The sequence below is a fragment of the Anopheles marshallii genome, chromosome 2, assembly GCF_943734725.1.
Source record: "Anopheles marshallii chromosome 2, idAnoMarsDA_429_01, whole genome shotgun sequence".
NCBI lineage: Eukaryota > Metazoa > Arthropoda > Insecta > Diptera > Culicidae > Anopheles > Anopheles marshallii.
Window position 1 is genome coordinate 111,031 of NC_071326.1, and position 21,747 is coordinate 132,777.

Below are 21,747 nucleotides of genomic sequence, written 5' to 3' on the forward strand. Positions count from 1 at the left end.
AACAAACGTCAGCCAAATGTCAAAACGGTGGTTCCGTTTTGTACCGACAGTTTGACAGCTCATTTGTACCGAAAGCTCGTTGGCAAAGTAAAAATCACAAAAAGTGGATTGTTTCTGATTTTGTTGAATGTGTTCTGTCCCTGAAGTTATAAAGCAATTTGGAATAGATTTTAGCTGATATTTTAAAAGAATTTGGATCAAAACATTGCATTCTACATTTTGTTATGAAATTTTGAAAGTATGACAGCAAAAATGGCGCCAATCATTTGAGCTACCTAAATCAGTCGTAAACACAAACTTCGTTCAACAGTGGTGCAAGTGAAGGGGGCTGCTAGTAATGGCCTTTTTTAAGCCAGTAAAACAACTCCACCCTCCGGATGATGGATCGGGATTTGCGTTCCCTTTTTTGCCGTACGATATTCAGTTGGATTTCATGCAAACGCTCTTCACGGTGCTGCACACTGGAGGCATTGGCATCTTCGAAAGTCCTACAGGCACAGGCAAATCGTTGAGTTTAACCTGTGGAACATTAACATGGTTAAAGGATTATGAGCGACTGGTTGGGGAAGAGCTGCGCGAAACGTTTGAAAGGTTACGCAACGAAATCACCAGACTGGAAAAAGAAAATGAGGTCTCTAGTGACTGGATCTCGGGACAGTACAGTGCGATGGGTCAGCGAAAACAATTGGATGAGTTGAATCTGTTTAAGCAATCCATCACAGAATATGACAAGCGTTTGGTACAGATGAAGGATAAAGGTGTTTTACACAAGATTCGATGGGAAATGCTTCGAGCAAAGGATGACACACTGAAGGAAGAGTCACTGCAGCAGGACGTTACAATTGATGAAGATGAGTTTCTACTTCCGGAAGAAAGTGACGATGATAGTGACGAAGATCCTGATGCCGATCGCCAAAAGGAAGATGAGGAGGAGAACCGATACCGTCCAGTGCGGGTGATATTTTGCAGTCGTACACATTCCCAGTTGTCTCAGGTAGTTAACGAAGTGAAAGAAACGCAACACGCGAAAGATCTTCGTCTCATGTCTCTTGCATCGCGTCAAAATCTCTGCATCAATGCGGAGGTTCGAAAACTTAAAACCAGTACGCTTATGAACGAACGATGCTTGGAATTGCTGAAGAAAGGAGGAAAGAATAAAACGAACTCCAGCGACGATGATGGACGTGGCGTGAAGAAGCGAAGGAAACTCAGACACTCCTGTTCTTACTACAACCAGCGTGCAATAGAAGGATTGAAAAATGGCATCCTCTACGAAATGCCCGATATAGAAGATCTTGTGAAGGAGGGAAAGCGGGAAAATGCCTGTCCTTATTATGCATCTCGTGCAGCCATTCCCGACTCACAAATGCTGATGGTCCCTTACCAGCTGATCCTACATCGACGCACACGACAACAATCCGGTATTGATCTGCGCAATTCAATCCTCATCATCGATGAAGCACACAATCTGCTGGACACAATTGCAGCTATTCACAGTCAGGAACTGAAACAGGAACAGTTGCGCCAGGCGAAGATACATTTATCCGCTTACAAGGCACGCTATTTTTCTCGATTTTCCACCAAAAACCTCTTACGGATTAATCAGCTCATCTTCATCGCTACCCGATTGGATAAAATGTTATCCCATGTTGGTAAAACCAGCACCGCACGATCGTCACGAATGATCGATAGTCAAGAGTTGTTACTTGAGGCGGACATATTTAATTTGAATCTGTCCGATATACTTTCATTCTGCGAACGTTCACGCATTGCGCAGAAGGTGCACGGATTTGCTCAAAGTTCGCCACGTGAATTACTTGAACAGGATGTATCGCCCTTCCGTGGGAAGGTTGGCAACACATCGCGAGGGTCAACGAGTGCATTAAAATCGTTGATAAAGAATCTTGAAGAGGACAAACAAAGCAAAGCGCAAACGAAGAAAGCTGGACGATCAGCAACGAAGCAGACAAACCCGGAGCCGGTAGCCGTGGGTGACCAGGAAAATGATCATCAAACACAAACGAAGCCTTTGATAACAAATGCAATCCGACCGATGATCAACTTTCTCCATTGTTTGATGGAGGATGGAAGTGGTGATAGTCGGGTGTTATTATCGTACGACGAAAAGGATCCATCACAGGCAGCCATGAAGTATTTGCTGCTTAATCCGGGTGCACGATTTGATGAAATCGTCCAAAGTTGTCGTTCGGTAAAGAGTACACTATATACACACGTTGGGAAAGGATTATTAAAGATTTTATCTTTATTGTACAGGTTGTCCTTGCTGGAGGTACGATGCAACCGACGGATGAACTTACGGAACAGGTATTTCGCCACTGCCGAGAACGAGTGACAATCAAAAGCTATCCCCACGTGGTCCCGAAGGATGCGGTACTTCCCATCGCGATTGGCCGTGGACCGACTGGGAAAGAGTTTCTGTTTAATTTCGCCAACAAACAAAACATTGAAATGGTATGGCCTTCTCATGGTCCATTTTTCTATCGTTTTTTTTTACTGTAAGTTAAGGTAATGTTTCTTTCTTAACAGCTGGACGAACTTCAGTCGACGCTACTAAACGTTTGTCAAGTGGTTCCGAATGGCGTTGTGGTATTTTTGAGCTCCTACGACTTCCTTGATTTGTTCTACCGAAAGCTGGAAGAGTCTGGCAATCGTGCACGGTTAGAGGAGCGTAAGAAAGTGTTCCGTGAACCGAAAAGCTCCGGTCAAGTAGAACAAATCTTGGCTGATTATGGACGTGCCGCTCGATCAGCCATCGGCGCCATACTATTCAGCGTTGTCGGCGGTAAATTGAGCGAAGGCTTAAACTTTTCCGATGAACTCGGTCGGTGTGTAGTGGTGGTTGGTTTACCGTACCCGAATCGTACCAATCCGGAGTTGATCGAACGGATGCGATACCTCGATCGAAGCTTGCCATCATCTGGTGAGGTCGGATCGTCGGCTGGTAACGAATACTACGAAAATCTTTGCATGAAAGCTGTTAACCAGTGCATAGGAAGAGCCGTTCGGCACATAAGGGACTATGCGGCCGTGATTTTGCTCGACACGCGTTACTGCACGGGAGAACGCATACGACGGAAGCTACCGGTGTGGATTTCGGAGCGATTGGATTGTGCCGAACGGTACGGTCAGGCGCATGGCAAGCTGGTGAAATTTTTCCGCCAACACAAAGCAAAACGTGAGTAAATCGGATAAATGTAATGTATGGTTGTGTGGTTGGGTGTGTGTGTGTGGTTTTTGTGCATGAAATGGAAGCAAACAATCAAATGCCCGGAATCGCTGTTATATTGGGCTATTTTAGTCCGATGTTGTTTATATTTTTATCCACCATGGTTTCGCTTCTCGACACAACAGTAGCGTGGTTGTCTCACTGTAATTCCGTATTGCCGTAAAGTTTGGATGCGTTTGAAATACTTGTTTGCCGTTTAGCATACGAAATAATACGCGTATCTGTTCCTTTATCTTCCTTTGCGTCATATGCGCGTTTTGTTTACCTTTCACACTACTACAGCTTTTCATACTGATTCATCACTCGTTCGTAGAGCATTTGTTGGACGTTCTACCTTCCCTAGATTGTAAATAATTCCTTCCGTTTTCTGAATCGTTCGGGGTTTTTATTATTGTTTTGATAGTCCTTAGCTTTCCAACAAGGCAGAAATATGATTCGGCTTGTTTTTGAAAGCTTGTCTTACTTTTTCCACTTCCTTTGCTCTAGTCAGCTATGCTGTTTTACTCGTAGTTACAGTTTCTTATTGATGCGCAACACATTAGGCAACACTTATGCGAAAATTCAATATGTTTTATCTCAAGCTTCTGTTTCGATTGTTGCGGCGGAATCAAGGGATCTTTTGAGGATTCCTTTGTTTGTCTGGTTTGTGCGTACTCGGAAGCTGCGACGAATAGATGCTTAGTAAAGTAGATATCAGGCATGTCTTGTTTCGATTGTTAAGATGCCTTCTCGTGTCCGTTTCTGTATTATGGAGATACGAAACCCTTTTTGCAGCCCCGAATCGGTAATGGCGCAAATGCGTAGTATCGATATAGTTCTTTTTACTTGACATTCTTCTTGATGTATCCTGCAAACTCAATAGAACCGATTTTAATCGAATGGAAGGCATGGAAGGCTGTAGAATCCTTTTCTCTGTCTTTTAGATTCCAATGTGCCCATTCCGCAGGTTGTCAGTTTTTTTTGCGCTAGCAATAATCTAGAGTAAGGAGATTGAAGTTGAGTCCTTTTCGTTTTAGTTGCTTGTTTTTGCGTTCATGAACGCCATGAACGTAGCCAACGGTAGCCAGGTACAAAGTAGAATAATAAATTTCGATTCGATAGGCTTTCCTCTTTCTGCTTTTGTGCATACGTAAATGGGGCTCGACTGGTACGGGCTAGGGATCGGTTGTTCTGTTTTGTTTGAACGCGTTTGTTATCTGTTTTTGGGTCTCGCAGGAAGTGAAAATTATATGAGCTCGTATCGATTTTAGGACAGCGTTGGAAAATAGGGATCCGATGTTGGGGATTTTGTATTTTATTTTGCAGATTAAATTATTCGCAGGCGTATGTTATTTGATTATTATCGATCTGTCTCCCAGTGTTTCTTCAATATCTATAGTTTTGGTTTCCTGTTATATCCCATGCGACCCTGCTTCATTTTGTTATCACACTTTTCTATTAAAACAAGTTGCAATGTGCTTTCTTATACATGTTTCACATCCCGATCAATGTCCTGGGTACAATTATAGTAAGAAGGGGAAAAGCGTTTGGAGTATGGTCTTGGCCCACTAATGCACAATAGAATACAAAATATTAAAAAAAAACATACATATAGCAGCACGCACAGTGCACACATCTAAGGCTAGCAATGTATGCAATAATGTTGAATGTTAATATTTTTTGTCTATTTTTCTCTCGTTTGTTTTCCGTTTGTCGGCTTTATTATTTTTTTTTTGCACTTTCTGCATGACTCCTTGTCGTTCGGTTTTGTTTGTTTGTTGGTTAAAAAAACTAGCAACATGCATTATAACCTATTCATGGAAATAGGAAGGCATTTTATCTAGTTTTGGGTAGTGAATTTGTTGCAATATTAAATATCTTTTTAGTAGCACATTGGCTTATTTTACCATACGTAAGGCATGCGGTTGGTGGCTTAAGCGGCACCTTGAACGGATTCGATGTTAGCTTCACAGGTTTTGCATTTATCCTGTTACTATTCGCACCTCTCGGGCGGCATGGCGTATGATAATCCGCACCGAAACTCGCGGAGGACGTTGTAGGCAGGCGTTAGAACAAAACCAGTGAAGCTAAACTGGTCCAAATAAACACAAACCACCTGAGTATAAAACGAAGACACAGCCGCACAGCAATCTGCTTTTGCGGCGCTAAGGCTCTGGGGCATTCCAGGTGGAACGAACGGCTTAAAATGGTATACGATGAACATGATTGGCCTTGTACGCGTTGCTTAGTAACCCGCCTATAAACTGAGCTGCTGACAAGACTTTCCCGTACTTAAAGGCTCGCAACAGTGTTAGTTGATAAATATATATAATATATACTCATGTCGTAGTGCCCTACACGACGACCATTGCACGATTGGCGATTGTGTTTCCGCTGCAGTTTGTTTAAAGGCCATAGTAGTACTATATATATCATACTCATTGTCCTATATCCTAGTTTTTCACAGTAAGCTTTCGGTTGGTTGTTATGCTTAACAATAGTACGTTTACAACTATCCAAATCTAGCTAATATTAAATTGGTCTTGTTTTGATGCTGTGCCTTAGTGATTTCGTTTCGTAAAATGGGGACTGGGTGTGATGCGTCTGACGGGCTTTTTTATTGAATGTCTATGCGATGAAGCACGAGGAACAGATAGTGTGTGGCCAAAGTGGTCAAAGGGAAGGTTGGTGTTAATTATTTAAACGAGAAACTTAATCCGTTAACAAATGCGTTTTTGGGGCCATTCGCGTTTGATTGGCAAATGTCACACTCATAATAACAACAACAAAAGGGTAGTGAAACGTCTAAGTAGGAAGACTATAAGTATTAACCATTTGACGTTTCCAGAGATTGGTTTGTTGCCACTAATCGCTAAATGAGATTAATAGTAAATAGAATGAAATAAGAAACGAGTCATGAATGAGGAAACGACTAATAATAGTTGCTTGTAGTATATCCTCTCGTTGGCTGGTAGTAGCTTACACACGTACGCTAATAGTATGGCACCCGTAAATTAAAGATCGCCTTCGGGCAATACACGTAAATACTCTCTCCCCGCATTTAAAGGTTTATGGTTTTAAATCCATCCAGTTGGATAAGGCAACGAAAACGTAAGCTTCTGGCTTTTTTTAATCGATTGGTAACTTTCCGTGTGGCATGCTCTGTACCAGAAAGACAGTAAGAGTGTATTCGCATGTAGCACATTGGTAACTTTCCGTTGGTTTTTTTCGATATTTGAATCAGTCCGAGGTGGAAGGAAACGTTCCTTCGTACACAATAGAACAAGTGTGAAAACATCGTTAGTTAGTATTATCATTAAGTTAACTAGCTTTGCTTTTAGACCCTTATACATCTGTTCCTCGGTACTTAGCATTAGACTCGGTGCTCGGTGCATTAGTCGTATCTTTTCGTGCTGGAATGTTGAGGTTTGGGCCGATTTCCAAATAAAACAGAACGGAAGCTGAATGTTTTGAGATTCCTTGCTCGCTGTATATCAATCAGAATTACCCGGATATAATCCCAACAATGGACATTCAAATATCCTCCAATCGTGTTTGAGGCGTTGCCTTGAGCGGCTGTTTTATCTTCCTTAGTTTGCCAGCGATCTCGAGTATTCTTCGTATGTTTAAAATTTCTTCCTCCCTTCCAGCTCACTGTTGCAAATGATAATTTAATTAATGAATTTACTTTGCATGGTGAGAAGTGGACGAAAGAACGACTACGAACAGTGAGGTGTGGTAAAACATTGGAAGATGCCAGTATAAAGTACGTGAAACTGCCTCTTTTGTATGTGTTTTGCCTTTTGAATGATAAAATATGGCCAGAAACACACCTCTCACGCGAAGTTGCGTTACCTATAGTTCCCATGTGGTACGTGTAACATCCATTTTATTCTCTCGTTTTAGCACCCACCTAATGCGCACCATGCGGTTTGTGGCTGTACACATGCAAAATGAATTTTATGCCGTCAAAAAATTACAAAAAGAGAAAAAAAACCTACGATTGCACAGTATTCAAATCTTGCATAGAAAGATAGAGTAAGGGAGAGTGAGGTAGGGTACAATCGGAGAGCCATTCTGCTGGTTGACAAAAATTAGCTTGCGGGTGTGAAGAAGCACAAGACATGTACACAACACTTGCCAAAAGAGCAGTGTATATGCAAAACTGATTCTCTGTCCGGTTGAAAGTCCACAATAAACTAAAACCGAAAAGGTATGAACAGAAAAGAAGGGTAGGAACAAGTAAATGGAGGATGAAAACAGGCCAAGAGCTACACAAAAACATACAACAACTGGAAACAAGTGCCAAATGGGCCAGAGGAGAACGAAATGTTAAAGGAACGGTGAAAGATAGCTTCAGCAATAATGATAATAATAATGATAATAGTCGATAGTAGGAATAAGAATAATAATATTAATAACATTCAGTATAGTGTACCATAATAGTAATAAAATGAGATACGATTATTGAACCTTACGCACGAAAAAGGAATGCATTTCCGATCTTTTCATTTCCATCTGCCATCTCGTTTCGCCCCGTCTGTTTCCCATTGTTCCTGTTTTGTCAGCCGCCATATACTTGTTGTAGTCTTTTTTAGTTTGTTTGTTCCGTTGTAGTTGTATAGTTGTAGACATCAAAGCGAAATTCCATTTGCGCAAGGGGACAAGTATGGCGATTTTGGAAAGAAATCTTTTGGACAGCTATGAAAGACACGGAAAAAGTTCACAGTGGTCAACAATGCTAGGGATATCGGTACGAAAGTATAATTGAGACAAAAAGTAGCTTCTCTTCTCTTTCTCCTGATTCTGGACACTAGGAAAGTGGGCATTTCTTGGCAGATGTGTTTTGGGTGCAAAAAGGATACAATTCTGTGTCGGATGGTTTGGGGATTGGTGCAATAATGCTATCGCCTAACTTCATTTAAGAACGCAGTAGTAATCTCCTATCGTATATTGCCTTCTTTGTAGTAGCTTGGGTTCAAAACGTAAGATGTCAATATTGCGCTGGCTATTTAAGAACTCTCGGCTGAAATGTCCTGCCAGACCATGATTTGTTGGACGAAATTTGTACAGTAGCAAAAGGAACGCAAGCATTCCCACACCGGAAGAATCCTATTCTGTCCAACAAGTTTGGAAGACAGGCAAATAAGGAATATAAAAAGAGTGGAATAAGGTTCAGGATGTGAGTAACCCTACACGGAGGATCTCTAATGTTGTTGGGTAGTAGCAGTAGTAGTAGTAGTAGTAGTTCGACACGGTCAGAAGGGTTTGTGCTGTCTTTGTGGAAGGTTTTTTTGTTTACAGATCGAAAGCTGCAGGTCACGCTAGACATCCGTTGATGCTGCTGTACGCGGTTATGCCACTATCCAGATCGGTGAAATCCGTCGGATCATCGTCAGTCATTAGGAGGAAGTCATTTGCGACCGGTCCCAGCAGATCGAGTGCATTGTGGACGAGTTGTTGCTGTTGGTGGTGTTGTTGCTGCTGCTGCTGCTGGAGCTGTTGCTGTTGCAGGTGATGTTGTTGTAGTTGATGCTGAAGCTGGTGGTGTTGCTGCAGCTGGTTGTGTTGATGATGTTGCTGCTGGTGCTGCTGTGGCTGTTGCTGATGTTGGTGATGGTGCTGGTGGAGATTCTGTTGCTGCTGCTGGTGATGATGGAGCAGATGGCCGAGAGTTGGATCACCGACAACCAACAAACTGTCCATCTGCTGCTGCGGTTGATGATGCAACCCGTTGGAGTGTTGCTGTGGTTGCTGCTGCTGCTGTGGTTGTTGTTGGTGCTGCGTATAGTCTACTGTGGCGGGCTTTAGCGTTTCAAAGCTCGACCCAAACTCGAGCAGCGTATTGGAGGTGTTGTCTTTAATGGCGTTCAGGTGATTAAGCTTGTCATTTTCGTTTACCATGGTTGGATTGTTGTTGTTGAGAGTTGCACCGTGCTGTTGTTGCTGTTGCTGCTGCAGATGATGATTGTGTTGCGATTGTTGCTGAAGTTGCTGCTGCTGTTGTTGATGCGATTGGGCACAGTTGAGCCCGGCAGTAAGAGGACTGTGCGCGTTGTTGTTGTACAGATCAAGTGTGGCATCGAACAGAAACCGATCCGCACTCTGCACCGTTGTGTAAGGGCTGTGCGTGTCGATGAGTTCATTTTTCAGAATAAAATCGTCATCGTCGGCGGTGACAAGTGTTCCGAGCGGGTTGATAACGTTCACTGTCGACACCGAGTTTCCTACAGTTAGTGGAGAAGGTACAGATGAGGGAGAGGAGGAAGGTGTCGTCGTCATGAGAGTTGCTGCAATCAGGGGATTCCCTTTGCTACCGAAGGTGGTGGTTGTGGTACTGTTTAGGGAAGGCAGATTAGTGCCTGTGGATGTGGCCACCGCTGCTGGAGTCGTTTTGTTCTGCGCTCTAGATTGTCGTGGTTTGGGTCCGGGCTTAGAACGTCCGTTCTTCGTGGTTTGTTGGGCGTTGGAGTTCGGTCGTGAAGAAGTGGTAGATACTGCAGGTCCGGGAATGTAATCGGATTTGGATATTTGCTCTCCAGTACCGGGCAATTCTGAGGGTGATTCGAGCAGGAAGGTAGTCGTTTCCGTGGGCGAAAGCTTACAATAACCGGGAGGAAGAAGGTTGCCAGAGTCTTGCTTGGAGTAGCTATCCATTGGTGAGCCGGAACTGGAGGAAACCGATTTCAAACACTCGGAGTACTTAATTTCTCCCTGGCCCGTTTGGTCCTGTTCCAGATAGTTTAGTTCGTTAAGATATTTGCCGGTGCCAACACTACCACCGCTTCCGGTTATGGTCGACAGTGAGGGAAGCGGTTGATAGCCCTTCTGGTGAACGCAGGTGGGACCGTGCGCTTGCAATACCTCCACCAGCTTCCGGTACTCCGTTTCCAGCTTGCTGACCTGCGACTTTAATTCCTTGTTCTGTGCGTCGAGTGTTTCCGATTCGTTGATAAGATTAACCGTGCGTTCGCGCTTCTTCATGCGACACTTGGTAGCGGCGATTTTGTTCCGTTCGCGGCGTCGCCGTCGCCGGTCCTCGTCTTCTGGTGTTAGCTGTTAGTGGGAAGAAAGGATGGGAGGAGAATATTGTACATTTACTCCTATAATACTTAGACTGTGGTCATTTCTGTTTCCAAACCGCTCCCGGCAGTACTTACCGCAACAGTCGAGCGAGGACTCGCCTTCGATTCCATGTCATCTTCACTCGTCTCCCGGTGATCGGTCATGGAGGGGTCACGTCGGCGTGCTACCTTTGCCTTCGGCGTGCTGGATTCGTTTCCATCGCTCGAATCTCCACCGCTGTGCTTGCGCTTACTCTGAATCAGCAGTTTCACACCTTCCTTGATCAGTTGCGAACATGTCTGTAGAGTGGAAGCAGAAGAGCACACAAACATATCAGTAAAGGTCAGCAGGTGAGACTTACACAACACCGTCTCCTAATGACTATCATGTGTGCAACATGCTGATTCTATTTATCGCTCTTGCGTTTCGAATACAATTTTGTTTAAGATTCGTTTGTGAACAGAATCATACAAAGAAAGTACGACACACGAGATCGTGCATGTCGTTTCCGTCTGGTTACTAGAGGCATTTTGAAAATGATCTCCTTGGTCAGACCTGCGTATTATTCTGATGCAAACGTAAAGAGCGGAGTGGTCAAGGAAAAACCAACTGTCACTGCTTTGCTCTGTAAAATGTGAAAAATTGGAATTAAATTTCGTGTCGTTTCTGGTTCATAAAATGAAATCGTGAGACGGTAAAGTCCGCCATTCATCTCTCCTAAAGTGACGATCGAGTACGGAGATCGCATTGCTAGTTTGAACGTACTGAACAGCGATGCGTTTAAAAGTAACAATATGAATTAATTAAAGGCGCCATATTTCGTATGAATAACGCACCTACCGATCCAATGCCGGTTAAAAATTAATTTGACAAACAGAAGCAGAAGCAGTGAATCATATTGCTGCTGCTGAAGAAGCACACGCACTGCCATGCTCGAACACAACTGCAAGCTAAAAACTAGTTTTGAGAATAATGCGGTAAAGCTGCCATAATCATAATTCAACGCCGAAACGTGGCCCGAAAGTCGTGAAACATAATTGAACCAGCAGGGCTGCGTAAATGCTCTCAGGGTTGGGTGACTTATTTGCCCGCATTATTTATTTCGCAGCGAACATCCTTTTCGTTCCTTCTTTGCCTTTAGCTTTCGGGACGGTGAGGCATGAAAAATGCTTTCGCCATTTCGGGACGAATCTCATGTCGTTATCTTCACGCTATCTTGAATTGCTGTGTGCTTCTCTGCTTATTGAAGTTCGTATGCAATTCGAAAGTTTTCTTCTTCGCGATTATAACAATCCGTAAACTTTGCGGGTGTAAAGTACTCCGAAGTAGAAAGGAGTAATGGAAAACCTCCTCCTGCTGCCTTATGTGGTGCGAAGATCAAGATCGAAGATCGCATTTTCCAGCACGTTGATACTGCCCACAGACCCGAAACGTTATGCCAAACCAGCGAAGCGCACGAAATGCTTTCAAAATCACGCTCGCATGTGGCATTTGTCGTCTCGCGCAGTGTGTGAGATCGTTCGCCTTTTGCTGGGAGGAAGATGCCGGAGATCGGGAATGAAATTGGACCCCGAGAAGGTGGGAGCATTTCGCGTGCTGCTTGTGCGCGGAATCGAATTGTTCTTTTCTTCTTTACTTGATATTTTTGTATGCAAATGTGTGCGGGCCCGGGTGAGTGCGAACGTGCCTGGGGTTGACGATTGGTTCGGTGTGCCACGCAATGATGATGGGATGGGCCGAGTGTGGGGCGCGTAGGGTCCGAAATGTTGGCTTGTCGTACGTATTGTCGCACTGTGGGCGTCGAATTTGGTTTGGGTCGAAATGTTTGCGGTCGTCTCATCAATCAGCATTTCGTGGCGCAAAGTGCGACCGAAGGGTCGGTATGGGGGAGAGTGCGTGAGGAGAAGTTGATCGAGAAGTTGAAATGCAAACAGCTCGCGGATGATTGACCTCGGTGAGGGATTGTTCCGAATAGTGCGATCTTGCACTGTGGCCGGAAGCAGAAGCTGCGAAAAGCACTTTTGAGTTGCGAGATTGCGAAAGAATGCAAGAAAGCGGCCTCGACGAAGCATTGACGTCTTGGAATTCCCATTTGAAATTTTCTTTCTAAAACAATACCAAACGAACGTTATTGTGTGCGTAACAACTTAACACACGAATCTTCGTCAGGATATCAAATGGGTATCAAAATGCCAACACGAGGACACGAGGATCCATCGGCGAAGGTTAACGCTATTTGAATATCAAAATATGCTAAAATGCTAAACGCGCGCTTGATTAATCGAAGGCCCGTTGGGGTCGTCACTACCAATATTCGTAATTATTGTCATTAGTGATTGAATGGAGAACAAATTGATCGCTTCCTACCGGGTGTCAGCGCTTGATTGGAGGCTATTCAGGAGGGAGTTGCGAAAAAAGGAATACAAGGAAGTAAAGACTAGCTAGCGAGGAGACGCAGAGTGTCGGAATTTGAGGTTAGAACGGGGCAGTTCTATTCAATGGGACAGCAATTAGAGAAATCAATCTTTCCATAATTGACTTCAACAATGGTTGAAGTGACTTCAATACAGACATTAAAGACGTGTCCACGGGTGGGGTATTTGATAACGGCGCTAGTCCCACACGACAGGACCGCAACCATATCCCATACGGATCGTTCCCTCGTAGCAAGGGGACTGACAATCCGTCTACGTGGTAAAATATGGCTAGTAAATCAGAAATGGCAGACATGACATAGTAGTAGGTCCATACGCCAAACTAGCACAAAAAGAAGACACACCTACAGGTGGGCTATTTGAACTCCAAAAGAGTGATCCCAACAAGGAGACCTCATGAAGCCAAACGTAAGCACAAAGTTGATCTCTACACAGGTTGCAGGATCTTGCAGCCTCTGTTAGTAACTTCAAGTCGTGCCAAGATACACGTATTCAATAACATCTCCATGTAATGTGTGTATTACAACCAGCAAAAGAATGTTACCATCTACAACGACCGATGGAGCGAGGAACCTCAATTTCTATATTTGCTGAAAAAGTAATCGGCAAACAGTTCCACTCTCTTCCAAACACTCTCTCGCAAACACATGTATTTTTGTGGGTCGTTACTGTGGCATTGTTTGCACTATTGTGGTTGGACTCTCCAAAAGAGGAAAGCTTCGCTCGATGGTTGGGCTGTTCCACAACTGGTCGCCACGTTTGGTTGTTGGTGTGTGTGTGTGTGTGTGTTTAAAATTATTTGCACTTCGCAAAAAATCCTTCCACTTCCAGCACTAGCGAGAGAGGTGTGAAAGGAGCAGGACAGATGGATGGTTTGTTTTGTTTCGCAGTTCATTTACCTGTTGTACGCTCGGCGTCTTGCCGGTGTGAAGGTGAAGTTGTTGCTGCTGGGATTGATGTTGTTGGCTGGCTGGAGAGTCCAATGGAGAGTCGGAGCTGTTGGAATGGCTGTCGTTCAGTGATGTCTGCTGGGAAGGAGTAAAAGATGAGGGAAGGGAACATTAATTCAATTTTAGAAGAGTTTTTTTTTGGATTATGGGTTATTTGATTAACGCCCTGCTGCATAGTGATGATCGCAGGATGTTTTGGAATGAAATTTCATGAAATATTTCACGAAAGGATTCAGTTAAAGGTTTGACACCCTTGCATTTTGATTTGTTTGAATGTACGGTGGGTTCTCTTGTATTATGCACCTGTTATTCGGTGTTTATCACATTAAAATTGTATTTCAGTATGTTTCTTGTTTTTTTTCCATTTTTTCAATTTTCTATTGCTATTCGCACGCCTCTCTCTTTCGATCAGCCTCACTGCTAGAATAAAGAAGCCTCACATTACTTCACCCCACAAGTTTCTAACCCATAATTGTAACCCACTCCCAACTGGGAAAACACAATACGCCAATACATTTCACGACATATTCTATGGTAATGAGGGTTACGCTGACGGTGTGCGTGCAAGAAATAATTAATCAACGGTCATTTTCAATGTGCTTTTGTTTAACGCGCCGCGTATGTATGTTGCCTTTGCCTCGCGCCTTTCGGCCTGTCATTCGAACTGAGTGGTTTGAGGTGAGGTGCAGCTTATCTAAAGTAACGCATCTTTAATTTTAGCAAACAAAAACAGTAAATAAATAAAACGAAGCAAAGCAAATCATACCACCCCGGGGCTGGGACTGGAACGGAAGCCTGGTTTTGTAGGTTGATGTATTGAAGCTGCCACTGATACGGTGATAAATAGGAGGTGGCTTTCCACCGGCGGTGGAAGGTACCCGGTAAAGGAATTTCCTTTCGGTTCGTTGACACTGCGGCTCCACTGAAGTCGCGGTCCGAAAAGTGATGGGTGTGCCCCGGGTCGTTATCAGTTCGTACGAATCGGGCTTGTTTAACTGCGACCAACTGAGCCAATCGGCTCTTCCGGGCCGGATATGCTCGCCGGAACGGAAATGGGCCGCCTTTTTGGGAAATCTATCATCCGAGCCGTGGATCGATGGCCGATCGGTTGGCGGGCCGGGTTGGTAAGTTGTGGTACATAAATTAATGCTACATTCAACCTTGTCGGGCTGTCAAACACGCTTTCCACCTTTGGGCTGGTCGTTGGCGATATTAATGATATGCTCTCTCGTGTTTTCTCTGCAGCAATATTAGTTTTCGTGCTCCAAGTGCGATTACCACAGGAATGTGGAACATAGTTCACCGTCTAGTAAGTTTGGTAGTGATTGAAAGATTTCTTTGCTATCTCTCCATCACATCCGTCTTTAATTTTTCCAGCAGAAATCCGGTGATTAAGAAGAAAGATGTTCCGCAACAGGAAGGAAGGTTGATTGTTAAAAGCTATTTACGTACAACAATATATGGCGGTGTGTTGCGGAGGTATGTTGCACGCGTGTTTGACAGTACACGTAAGGGTGTGGAGGAAAGCTACTCAGGCCGGGAGCTCACGCTCATTTGGAACTTCACGTACAGAACGATGCAACGCGCCGGAATCGCTGAAGGATTGTGCTGTCGTAGTCATTGTCATTGCGAGCTAGCGAAAAATTGTCGTCAGACACGCGGGGCATGACACAGAGGTGTGAAAAAATCTAACCTAACCCAATCCCGCACAAAACACACACGACACTGGCTGTTCGTGTTCCCCCAATCAACGCAAAAAAGTAAGGTTAGGATGGTAATAAAATCTATTACAACATTGTTTCAAACAAGTCCCCCGCACGGAAGCGTGTCCCAGGGGAGAAACGGGTGGAGGGTTTATTTCGTTTGATGGCGGCGCCATGACTGGAACTAAGCGCGTTTTTGTTCCTCCATTTTCATTCCAAACGGGAACCGGACCTTTAGTTCGCGCTGTCGGCGACAGAAGTTATCGAAGGGCATGGTATGGGCGGTTACGCCTGCTGTTGCCGTTCTGTACGGTGCTTTCCCGCGTAGGTATTTCTAGCGAAAGAATGGCGATAACGATAGGGCAGTAGGGTTGGGCCCGCGTGTAATTGGAATTACAGTATGGAGTAGTAGCACCTGCACCGGTGTAAGGTGTAAGACGTACTTGGGTATGTACTTCAAACGGTTGGAGGTCGCACCATTGAAAGGGTCAGGGTTGCTTCTATGATTATTTTGTCCGTTTTGTTATTGCAGTTCTCTTTCTCTCTCTCTCTACTTTGTTGCTGGTTGTTTTTTTTTTGGGAATTAGTTCGAACACGCACTCACATTAGAAAGGGTTCGTGTCTTCGGTAAGAACACTATGGCGCTTGCTACCCACGAGAAATGGCAGGTGGCAACTGTAGAACCTCACGTCTATTAGGAGATCTACGGTTTGGTAGGAACTGTTGCATGTACCACGCGATTACGCGCGTGTAGGAAGATTTATGAACTCCACCTCACATTCCCCACCGCAGTTACTGCGCCTGTCACGATCGAACGTAGTTCTCACTCGCAACCTGTGTGGGTGTTTGGTTTTTAAGGTTCAAAGTCGTCGGAAATAGGTCCACGGTGGAGCCGTACGTATAATGGATACGCTGATGGGCTATAACCATCATGGTCGCGGCAATTTCCTTTGAGCTTCATCAAGATCTAAGCCCCAGAGTGACCCGCTCAATAGAACTCTAATGCCTTTGCACAGCGAAGCAAGCGTTCTAAGGCGCAAGATGTTGTGTGATTAGTGTACCCAGCATGTGTCACTCCATATGGGAGAAAAGATTACAGAAGTCTGGACGTTGATTGTGATTTATTTGGGCTCGTCTTGCTAGGTCATTTCTGTTTTCATTCTTAATTTTAAAACCTCACAGAATGTCTCTTTTGCCTATTGTTAAATTCACAGCATCGTGGTGTCTGTGGTGGCGCCTTCAAAGTCGCTTTCGGCTAGACTTTGAACGAAATTCCAACCTTTACCCACAGACCTTTGAAATGCTCTGGATTTAATCAGCTGTGGTATGATTGTTGCGGCACATACATGGTGACATACCGCACAATGGTAGTCGCTGTCGGAAGGGGACCAATGTACTGTCACTACTGTGCTGCCTCCACCGTGATGTAGTAAATTAGATTTTATTCGTTGAGTGATTTTTATCGGTATTTGATTGAATTACCGAGGACCGCACCGAAACCGCCAAGAATAACAAAGATTGTAGAAAGCTAGCGTACCGTCTAGGCGGACACATGCACACAATGGGAGTTCTCCTTGGGGTCACGAATGCACTACATTGTAGTGGCGTCGAGATAGAAGAAATGAACGTTAGCTAGTCGTGTAGATGGAATTCATTGCGGAGGTGTATTTAAGATGTTATCACTGACATTTCCTGCGTTGTGTAGCACGGGTATGCAAATGAGTTTCTTCGTGGCGTATAAAACCAATGTCCCATTAACTCATAGTGTACATAACCTAACACTGCAAGATGGGAAAACACTCTTTATAGAGGTGTGAGGCGATACCAAAGGGTGCGGGAGTTTATTAAATAAATAATAACTGAATAACTGAACTGAATAAACTGATAGTTTATGTAGTAAAAAATAGTGGAATCTCGTATAAGACTTTGTGAACTTAGACATAGTTGAATATGAAATGTTACGGATAGAAATTCTGAGTAATTCGCATTTGGGCAACAAATTGTTGGAGCAATGGGAAAGGAAGTTGAAACCATTGAGCTCACCTGTGAGTTGTTCACTGGGTATGAGTACTCGAGCGGATTTGTCATGGCCATAAGCGAGTTCAGGATCTCTGGCGTCCTGGGTGTGCCACCGTCCATGATAAGGAGCGATGGCACGGTGAGGCTGAGGTTTGTGCTGAACATGCTGTTGTGTTTTGTGGAGTGTCGATGCTTAACAGCGCTGATGCGCTGAAGGTGTTGTTGCTCTTAGCAACTCCCGGCTAGCGTAGAGCCGTAGGATGACTAAATGACGGGCCGAATTTGATTCTCCCGGAAGTTTAAGATGCGTTTTGCTTCGTTTGACGCAGTTCGTATATCGGTTGTATATTTTGTTGAGTAACTTTTCTCAATGCGTTGTTTTTGTAACGCTCACTAAAACAAGTCGTTTGTTCGATCGTTCGTATATTATGTTTAACGTGGCACTTTGACTTCGTTGCAACCAACCAAATGATTCGTTACAGAACAAACACAAAACAAAAACAAAAATTGTAAGGCTCACGGACCGTTACTAAAATAAAGCAAAACAAAGCACACAAAATTAACAGAATAAATTTAATCACAGATATTACGAATACACTCCTTTGCGAATACACTTTTCACCGGTATGTTTGCCGCAACGGACAGCTCTTTGCTCTTGGCGCTGTTTACTTCTGCACTTGGAGGACGCTCCCACTCGCACACAGCGTCAAATGGTTCGATTTCGGAAAGAGGCACGTGTTTGTAAGCGTTTGCAGTACACTGGTATCGTTTGTGTGTGGTTTTGCAATTGTTTGGTTAGTTTTGTGCAACTGCGCTTAAATGGTGATGTGTTGGTGTGAAAGGATGCTGCCAGGAGCACAAAATATAAGTATCGTGTGTTGATGCTTCCGCTTAGTATACGGGTTTGTTTTAAATAGACTTGTATTGTATGGTTAAATATGATTGATTGTACGTTTTGTATATGAAAGTATTGTTTGCTGTACATTAACTTAAATCACAATATGCTTGCTGCTCAGCACCAGCCGTTACTGACTGAAAGACTGATTTGCTTTTCACGATAGCTCTCGGAGCTCGGAAAACGATTAACTGTCGTTTGAACACGATCGATCTTAACGATCGCATGAATTGTACGATGAAACAGCACTCTTGTGTGTTTTGTCACAGACTAGCGATTGGCACAGAATATTTCACATCCCAGTCGATGCGCGTTGCTTAGCGGCACCACTGTTCTGATTTTGTGGGTCGAAATCTTTGCAAACAAATAGTTTTTGCCCGAACCAGAATGTTTCCTCCGGCGAATATGGAAAGGCACTAGTTAATCGTTCACAAAAGTCTCAAGGCGATGGTCGTGGCTGCACTCCTGTGCACTTTCGTTGCTGCTGTGCCGTAGGATTGATTGATTGATTTATGCACTTGTTGTTTGGTCGCGGTTGCAGGAGTGTCCGTGAGTGTCCAGCCGGCCCACGAATCCGGAAGCTTATCTGCAAATGGGGGAATGGAAGCAAACGAAAAAACTCGGTTAATGATAATTACCAACCGGCATTGAAGCGGTATTGTGGGTCTTTTGATGTACTGTGGTACGAGCGATAATTAATTTGACTTCGGTTAGCCTGAGTTGGGTTAAGCAGCGGGAGGAGCGAACCAAAAAAAAAAAAACCGTGTGTGTGCGAAATAACAACATGCGTCCAAAGCCGCATCTCCATCGGACATTGAGGATGCGAACTCTCGGAGGCGTTGGGGCAGAACGCCCTCTCAGCGATTGTGAGACTAGCAGGTTCAGGTTGGTTGGCGTGCCGTTGTTTGTTGGAGGTCATACAATAGATTCTAGTAAAGCTTGGGACGAGCCTCACCCACTCATACTGGAACCGTAGCAGGCAACCTCACGGCGAGGATTGAAATGAGCTATGGGCTTCCAAAGTGGACTTACCCCACACCCCGGCAATGTGCCAGTAGTGACCGGAATGGATCTCGTTCTTCCATAAACGTAATGTCAAGTCATTATTCTCTATGTTTGCCTCACCCTAGACAGCGAGAACAAGATATAAGCTATCCGTTTTTTAATAGCCCAATTCATGCAGATTTAACCATTCATTTCCTTCCCATTGGATTTCGCTTCCTTCAGGAACTGATTTGAAGTAAACAGACAAAGTGGGGGAAAAAAATTGCACAAAAACATCGCACCCACCACGAGCTCAGGGAGCGTTCTGAACCGGTCTCGTGGTGGTAATTCTCCATTATTCCCGTCGCCGAAGCCCGAGTGAGCAACGCTATCGAACCGTTCGGTACGAGATTGAGGTTAACTCCCTGGGAGCCCCAATCCCAACGCCCCCATGTTCCGGACGGGCCATGTTTGGCACAAACAAAACAATCCGAACGGTCGACGACTGTCAGAGCGGTGTACTACTTTGCACCAAAAGTGTCGACCTCTAGGCGGAGACAAACAGTAACAGTTTCCCAGGTGGTGTGTTGATTCGGGCTAGAAGGCGAGCGTAGGTTCTCGTGCGTCTTGTGACAGATGGTCATAGCGTAATGTACCATACCGGGGTCAAATAAATCAAACAGAGAGAAAGAGAGAGACAGAGAGAGAGAGAGAGAGAGAAAGTGAAAGAGAAAGATAGCTTCTATATCTAGCAAGATGATTGTTCCAAGCTTATTAACAGTTTAATTTCAATGAAATTTTACCATTGTATAGAGGGTTTAGAGCACCTGGGGTGCAAGCTGAGCAAGTGTAACTTTCGCCGCCATATGTTCAGGTAGAACTCGGACAACATCCTCTCCTCCAAACTCGATTTAGCTGAGCTCCATTTCTTCGTTTGTATGATTTGGAGTACAAAAAAAACCGTGATAATCGGCTGTTTATACGAGTCCTCGTGTTTGGATGATTAATTATACGTGTCGACTGCTTGACGTTGAGCTGATATTGAACAGGTAACTGTTGTGGGATAGAAACGATCTGGAAGTGATCTATCTTGACGTTGAAACGTGGCTTCGTGTAAACTTTCCAAGCAGTTGTGAACGTGTTACAATTTAGAATTTGTTTCATACGAGATCTCGCTCGTTTTAACCGCACGTGTCGTTTGTCAAAAGTGTGTACATTTTACATCAAGAAGATTGCTTACTACTAGCTAATGTATCACTGACATTGGGTTGCCTAATTGAGTTAATATGATTATAATCGAAGCAAATAGAGGCGAACGGTTCATTTTATCATTGCGCATAATTTGTCTTCCAAAACACGCATTGTCTTTCGCTGTCCACCTTTTCAAACAATGCAAGTCCTGTGCCTATTCCTTGCTGTTCCACTTTCCATTCGCTGCATTCATTGCACTTGCGTTTCGTGTTTGCATCGGAAGCATCGGCAGTAAAAAAAATCGGAAGAAAGAGCAGCGACCAAAATCTTCGATAAGCGACCGAAAGTGTCCCCGTCGTATGAATGGCCATTGTGTTGCACTTGTGTTGCTCCGTCCCAAAACGGGTAGAGTAAAGGGCCCCGCTGTTGTGTGGAAGGATCGCGGATTTAATTTATTGTCCCGTTGACTCCATACGCGTCGGATCAGGGACAGTGTGTGTAGGCGCGTGTGGCGAATTTGCGCAAAACGAACGCCGGAATGTAATTTACGCAACGCGCATTCTTACGGCGCTTCGGGGCGTGTGGCGTTTGATGCATCTGCACGGTGGTGGTGGGGAGGGGGCGAAGCAAGTGTGGCAAGGTAAAAGATATTAACGGTGAGTTAGTATTTCGAGATACAATAAAGATTAACGAAGAAAAAAACGACTAAAAATAAATGAAATTTCATTTACCACGTGTTGTTGGTTTATTTGTTTTACGTACAGTGCATTACGAAAAACAGCACCAGAAGATAATTTAGTAAATCATTCGTTTTGTGCTTATAAATAACAGCGAAATATGTTGTTTAGCCGATGATGGAACAGTCTATTCTTCGCTAACACGCAACCAAAAAAGTAACTCTAATGTACGTCAAGCGAAATGAAAGTGCACTCGAGCGAATGGAAGGTGGTTAGCCATTTGAAATTTATAAATAAAATCCGTTACAGAGCCAAGCAGACAGCGTTGGGGTTGGATTGGGTAGGAAACGGGGGAAACCGAAAGGAGTGGTGTGTTGTAAAGTGCTTTTGGTGGTTTACAAAACCTTACAGACCGCTTGTCATATGACCCGCATCCGACGCGTACAATGGCATACGCAAATGATGTCGAACAACAACAGCGCCAAACATTCATTCACACTTCCGTGTTTTGTGTGATTATATTTCTTTGTACCTGTTGTGTTTGTGTGCAGTGTCCGTTAAGAACAGCCACCAGTAGAATTCGTCCGTTTAAAATGAATTTG

The 21,747-nt window shown here is 44.2% G+C and overlaps 2 protein-coding genes across 2 annotated transcripts; one reads left to right on the forward strand and one right to left on the reverse strand.

The window, feature by feature from the left end:
- Positions 1 to 337: 337 nt before the first annotated feature.
- On the forward strand, positions 338 to 3,204 carry LOC128707843 (ATP-dependent DNA helicase DDX11). Its single transcript, XM_053802801.1, has 3 exons — positions 338 to 2,209; positions 2,275 to 2,472; positions 2,548 to 3,204. Exons 1-3 carry the CDS (start codon positions 338 to 340, stop codon positions 3,202 to 3,204), a joined length of 2,727 nt encoding a protein of 908 aa, XP_053658776.1.
- Positions 3,205 to 8,545: 5,341 nt separating this feature from the next.
- Positions 8,546 to 17,563, reverse strand: LOC128707908 (activating transcription factor 3). Its single transcript, XM_053802864.1, has 4 exons — positions 17,423 to 17,563; positions 13,626 to 13,754; positions 10,387 to 10,590; positions 8,546 to 10,282 (listed from the first exon to the last, which is right to left on the reverse strand). Exons 1-4 carry the CDS (start codon positions 17,561 to 17,563, stop codon positions 8,546 to 8,548), a joined length of 2,211 nt encoding a protein of 736 aa, XP_053658839.1.
- Between the last annotated feature and the right edge of the window lie 4,184 nt (positions 17,564 to 21,747).

What these genes read in the sequence shown, in the direction of transcription:
- LOC128707843 (XM_053802801.1), top strand. Translation starts at nt 338, where the DNA reads ATGGCCTTTTTTAAGCCAGTAAAACAACTCCACCCTCCGGATGATGGA. An exon ending in TCGTCCAAAGTTGTCGTTCG is followed by an intron (nt 2,210 to 2,274) that starts GTAAAGAGTACA and finishes TTTATTGTACAG; the next exon opens with GTTGTCCTTGCTGGAGGTAC. An exon ending in ACAAACAAAACATTGAAATG is followed by an intron (nt 2,473 to 2,547) that starts GTATGGCCTTCT and finishes CTTTCTTAACAG; the next exon opens with CTGGACGAACTTCAGTCGAC.
- LOC128707908 (XM_053802864.1), bottom strand. Translation starts at nt 17,563, where the DNA reads ATGTTCAGCACAAACCTCAGCCTCACCGTGCCATCGCTCCTTATCATG. An exon ending in ACCCAGTGAACAACTCACAG is followed by an intron (nt 13,755 to 17,422) that starts GTGAGCTCAATG and finishes ACTCCTTCCCAG; the next exon opens with CAGACATCACTGAACGACAG. An exon ending in AGACGCCGAGCGTACAACAG is followed by an intron (nt 10,591 to 13,625) that starts GTAAATGAACTG and finishes TCCACTCTACAG; the next exon opens with ACATGTTCGCAACTGATCAA.